The 6,086-nt window shown below is 49.8% G+C and overlaps 1 protein-coding gene across 2 annotated transcripts in view; it reads left to right on the forward strand.

Annotated features, from left to right (window-relative positions):
* NTAQ1 (N-terminal glutamine amidase 1) overlaps window positions 1–4,527 on the forward strand; it is a 418,708-nt gene extending 414,181 nt beyond the window's left edge. For both annotated transcript variants that reach the window (XM_069621585.1, XM_069621584.1), the window contains exon 6: window positions 3,939–4,527. In XM_069621585.1, the coding sequence (XP_069477686.1) occupies window positions 3,939–4,045 (107 nt within the window). In that variant the 3' untranslated portion in view covers window positions 4,046–4,527. The remainder of the gene's footprint in view (window positions 1–3,938) is intronic.
* The last annotated feature ends 1,559 nt before the right edge of the window (window positions 4,528–6,086 follow it).

Raw genomic sequence — 6,086 nt, forward strand, 5'->3', positions numbered from 1 at the left:
GGCCAGCCATATGTTTAGGCACCACTTCCTTACTTGTTAGCCGGAATTGGGCATTTTTCAGGGGGTTAGGGGGCATATGGAATGGGCTCAGATCCATGCAGCCTGAGGAGGAAACCCGGAAATAAACACAGCATGTCTGGAAGCGCGAGCCAAAGCAGAAATGCGCGCATCCAGGCTCAGGCTGTGTTTATTTCCGGGCCCTCCTCCAACCCTGACTGCAGACCATCGCGGGCGATGGGCAGCTGTAAAAAAAGCAGAAAAAAATACTTTTTTTCACACTGAACTGAGCATGTTATTGTCCATGAAAATTGTTTCTTTTTCGCAGGGTGGCCAATGGGGGGGCCATGGCCCCCCCTGGCCACCCCTTGGTGGCGCCCCTGGGAAGGAACCGCGCGGGATCGAAGAGCTGAAGTAACCAGGATCAGGAGGGGAATCCGAGTAAGCAGTCCAAAGCAAGAAAAGAGTCCGGAAACCAGGTAAATTCGGAGTTCCGAGGGTAATCCAAAGAAACAGGAGAATACGAACACGCCGCGGACTGAACTTCAATTAGCAGCAATGTGTAATCCGACAGCCGCAGGTTTTAGACCGCAGGGGGGTGTGGTTTCACAGCACGGAGAGCATGTCTGGAGGCTGTCAGCTGACTTGTCCGTATAGGTGACTTTCCCAGTCTCCATGGCAACCGATAACAATGCCATAGTGGATTCCAGCTTCTTACAGCGTTTCGTAAGAAACGGGCACGCAACGGATAACAGGGAGCTTTTGATTGCCGAAGCGTGACATTCCTTCTAGCTAAATGACGATTTCTTCTTAAGTTCCTCTGCCCCTCTTTCTTCTCTTGCTTCATTCATGGCACCTGCTCCCTCTCAGCATGTCATGGATTTCTGGGGAAACAGACAAGCCCAAGGAGACAGGGAAACAAGTTGCAGGTGACAAGCAGGGGTCAACCAGCACCAAAATGTTGCAAAGGGTGCATGCACTGAATCGGCTTCAAAATGGCGCTTCCACCTCTACACCCACCCACATAAATCTAGCCCATGTACCGACCCCACCCCTGTTATTCCCTGCACCACCTCATCCCTATCTGCACCCACCAAACCCACCTCCCCCTAACTATCCTCACTCCATCCATCCTCACCCATTCCACATCACCATACCACCTCTACTAACCCCACTCCCTCACCCCTTTCTGCACCACCAACCTCTCCCCTAACTACTCACACCCACTCCGTTACCCCATCTACTCCCCCACAACCACCCCTAGCTGCACCACCCACACCACCCTTACTGATGCCCCCAGTCCACCACACCACTATCTATCCTCACCCACCCCATCTCTACCTGCGCCCATGGCTATGTACCCCCACACATTTTTACCCTTCTCACGACTCTCAATCTGCCCATAACGCCCATATCCACCCCCTGCACTCCCCACTCCTTTACAACCCCACACACTTCACCTAACTCAACCCATATCATCCCTATCTACCGCCACCCACTCTATATAACCCTACCCACTCCACAACCCTATTTAATCTCATCCATCTAACCCCCCCAAGTACTTTCTAACCTCACCCCACTTATATCAACCTCGACCCAACCCACCTTTCCCCTATCTACTCCATCCACCTGTTACACCTGTGGCTATGCCACACCTGTCTAACCTTCTACATGTGGCCCACCTTATCTACCCCACCTCGCCTCTGCCTACGCCCACACACCAACCTCACCCCTGTGTACCTCATCCACCACATACCTATATTGCACCACCCCTGCCTTCCCTCTCACCCACCCCATCTACCACACATTCTCACCCAACCTCGCCCCCAAACTACCCCCACAGACCCTGCCTTACCCCATTATCAACCACCAAACCCACTTAATCCATGCCTTTGCCCACTTACAACGCCGTATCCACCCTACCAGCCTACCACACCAGTGTCTACCACTATTAACCTCACCCCTATCTACCCATCCCAACTCACTGCAATCTAACCCCTCCCACCGCAATGCACCCATATTTCACCCACCTTACCTCAGTCATGTGTACAGCCACCTACCCGCCCACACTGCTGCCCCACCTAATCCCTCTTATCCTAGCTCACCACGGGCCACCTGTGCACTCTAGTGTAGCCCTGGGTACCAACCCCAATACACACCTAAAATCACCATGCTTACTTTAAACGCTCCAAACACACTTACGTAGCGTTAGTAATAGGCAGGGTAAAAACATGTTCGTAGACCACAATGAACAGTCAACTTTGCTCCATGTCTATTAGTAATGCTAGCTGTTTGCAAACAAGAACTTGCCAACATATTTGGAATTATGGTGCATGTAGACTATTTGCTGTATTATTCTCTATAAATATAACATTTTATAAAAAAAACTGCACATGCCAAAACGATTGGCTTTGCCAATGCTTGTTTTACAAGGTGTTATTTATATAAATTGTAGACTATAAACGTTGGAGATGCCACCCCGAATTTATTATTTCCTTAATCTAAACAAAGTCCCTGTGACTCCAAATGCAGTGAATGTGCACGTGCACAGGTGTGTGCGTGTGCAGATTCACCAATGCACGTCCATGCACTTGCAGAAGGAGCATGTTTTCTCCACATGTGTGTGACTTTAGAATAGGTTTGTGTGAAGTGACCCCAATGTGTTGACGACCTTTTGAACGAATGAATGCTAAGATATATACAATTAAACTGCCAAAACTCAATCCTGAGTCTAAGAACATAGGGTCTTGGCTTGTGTTTTAGCATTGAAATAAAATACAACCTACTGTCACCTTTGAAACCTACTGTGCAATTCCTGCTGCAAAATGTGCAATCTGCTTTCCGTGGTTAATTAGTCATTTACCTCAAGTGTGTGGATATTCTTCATTGAACTGCTGTAATATATATCCTTCTAGACTAGGAAGGCGTGATTATCACAGGATAATGACCCGCCACCAAGTTATGGCCCCAGCAAAGCTGAGGGTCATACGTTGGGGAAGGGTCATTATTGGAAGCGATAATTACCCCCTCCTGAAGTCTATAAGGCTATTAGCACTTGATGACAGCAGCAATACATCTTTTAGTGAAGTAACATTTTTTACTTTAAGTGTGATCAATGTAAATAGACAAACTGAGTTAGCAAATTAAAAGGATTTTTATTTTGTAGCATTTAAATAAGGTTATTTTCATATGTTAAGAATTTCAGTTATAGAATTGGTTATAATTGAACAGGTTTAACAAGAGCATTCATTAGGAGTCAGGCAAACGTGAAAAGTGGGACTCATTACGAGTCTGGCGGTGGCCGTGCCGGCAAAACCGGCAGGCTGCCGTCGGACTCGTAGTGAATTACCACCTCCGTGATTGCTGGAATCACCGGGCCATTACAACCTCAGTGACCCGGTAATTCCAGAGGCGGAATTCCGTTAATCCCCATTCCCATGGAGTTCAATAGGACTCCATGGGGATGGGGACCATGGAAACACTGGCACCCCAATTAATGGTGCCGGTGTTTCCATTTCTGTCTGCAGGCGGGTAGCGTTACTCCTGCCAGGTCAGACCTAGCGGCAGTGACACCACCCGCCTGCAGAACTCTTAATCTGCCGGTCCGGAAACAACGGTGGCAGTGGGTTTACCGCCACCGTTGTTTCCGGACCTGCAGGGTCATAATGAGGCCAGTGCTTCTCAAAGAAAAATAATTTCCCAATGTTTTAGCTTTGTCTTTGCTTAGTTAAATATGATGATGCTGCAAGTGACTCGATGTAGGAGTCACTTGCCTGGCAATTGCATTGGTGTTTCCATATTTGCTTTTGAAGACGGAAGAATGGGGTCAATATCAGTAATTAGTGACTGCACTCTGAAAATTCTGACTGGTTGAGAAGAGGTCAATAACGACCTCCATGCCTAATACCTTCTGTTAAAGCAGACCTCTGTTTTTTTTCCAGACTCTAAAATGAACCTGGACGATTTCATCAGCATGAACCCCAAAGTGGGCTGGGGCAGCGTGTTCTCGCTGCCTGGTTTTTCCCAGCAGTTCGGCAAAACGAGCTAGCTCCGGCCATCTCTCTCTAAAGAAGTCTGCAGTCATGTAATGCCGCGTATCCGTTTGCTTCCTGCATGACTTATTCATGGAGTTCTGCGCTTATGAATGATTTACAGGACAAGGGCAGAAAATGGAGACGGCGGGTTATTTTTGTATGTCTTTCCAAAGAGAACAAAAAGCAAAAGGTCTGAACTTAATATGACCTCTGATTTTCTAAAATGGCCGCACCCAGCTAGGATCATGCATTGATTGCCTGTGTTGGCCTGCAGGCGTGAGAGGGCGCCGCCCGTGAAACACTACTTATGCATTTGCAAGGCTGAGCCTGGAAATGGGGTGGCTATACACGGCAGACTGGATAGATGGCTCCATACAGTTCTCATCTCCATCTTGTAGCTTTATTTTGCAATCTTGGTGAACAAGCATTCCGGGTAATTCACTGCCGAAGCATCTGTTGCCTTATCCATGAAATAAACATGTCTTTTTTCACCTTCTGTGTGTGCTCTTTGTTGTAATGTGTCTTACAAGCTGAGTGGATGACATCACTGCTGAATGGAATGTAGTGATGTCAGTGTGAGAGGAGTGTTGGTGTGTGGGGGTTCTATGCTTGGCAGTTGGAGTTATGCTGACTTGGAAAGGACATGCCAATGTTTTGTTCCTGGCTTTGAACTACAATAAATCTACTTAATAACTTACCTGCTGGCTCGGGTGTTCATCAGCTTCCAAGTTATTACACTGGCGACGAGGATGGGATCCTGTCGAGGAGAGGACAGTTCAGAAACGGGAAAACATTGCCCTCCAGTGAATTCATGTCCGTTTGCCAAGTTGACAGCAAGTTGGAGCCCAAGGTGTTTTAATTGGGCTGTCTAACATTCTTCAGCAGGCCGGGTGGTGCTGAAGTTGGAGCCGGGTCGGCACTCAGGTCGGGGTGCTGTGTTGTTTCACGCTGTGGGCCCCAGAAGCTGCCTTGCCCAGTGACCGGGTGGTGCTGGGAGGTTTGTTGAGCAGCTGTTCGGCACACACGTCGGGTGAGGTGTTGGGATGTATGGTGCACCCGCCAGTGAGAACCCAGATTGCCGGGTGGAGTTTTGGGTTGGCAGCGGTTCACTGATATGAGCCCTGTCACCACCTCTGAATCCCGTGTCCTGGCGGAGCTGTGGAGTTTGCGGCGCACGGGGCGGTGCGCGGAGAGGCCGGGGAGTGTTTGCCCTCGTGTCTTCAGCTGTTGAGGCCCGGTGCTGGTAAGCGCTGCGGTCGGGCCCCATGTCGGAGCAGAACCAGGGTTGTGTTCCGCGTTTAGGAGCGGATGTCCAAGCGTCCTGCGTCGGAGCGGGAGTGAGCTCGTTGTCGCGGTACTGGAGGGTGAACAGTGCGACAAGGCATGGCGGTCCGCGTTGGTTGTCCAAAGCGAAAGTGTCCGGGAGGAGGTGCTCCGTCGCTGAGGATTGCGCAGGACCCGCGGCCGTCCATGCGCGGAAGAGATGTTGCCTTTGCGGCAACCCAAGCGGAATGATGACGTCGCCTCCCATTGAGCGCGCGTTCCAGCACGGGAAGCTGGGACGCGTATGTATGGTTGGCTGGAGCACTCTATGCTCCCGAAGTGTGACGTTGCTACGGATGCTGCGTGCGTTCCAGCGTGGGCGGCTGGAACACGAGGAAGCGCTCGGTTGCGTTGAATGGACGCAGCCGGGGACGAATGAGTTTGTTACGCCTGATGTTGCCGGAACACATGGGCATCGGTGGAAGGAGGTCAAGGGGGTGCATTCCGGAGTTTCCAAGTTCGTCAGGAGGCGGACTTACCTGCATGGGTGAACATTGCTTGAAACTGCAGGTGACTTTAGTGCGGCACTTATGTATATTCCTGCAGGATTGTCAGGGCAGGTATAGGGAATTGCCTGTGCCCTGTGACCCGAGATGGTGCTGCGCAGGCTGGCAAACAGTCTCGATATCTTCACTGCAGCTCTCTGCTAAAATTAGAACGTTCATTTATAAGAATTTGATACTAGTGAATTGATGTATCATTGTGCTGGCTATGTTGGTTGGTAGTGTGTGT

This window comes from Ambystoma mexicanum, chromosome 5q (assembly GCF_040938575.1).
Source record: "Ambystoma mexicanum isolate Mex_15411 chromosome 5q, UKY_AmexF1_1, whole genome shotgun sequence".
In the NCBI taxonomy this organism is placed as follows: Eukaryota; Metazoa; Chordata; class Amphibia; order Caudata; family Ambystomatidae; genus Ambystoma; species Ambystoma mexicanum.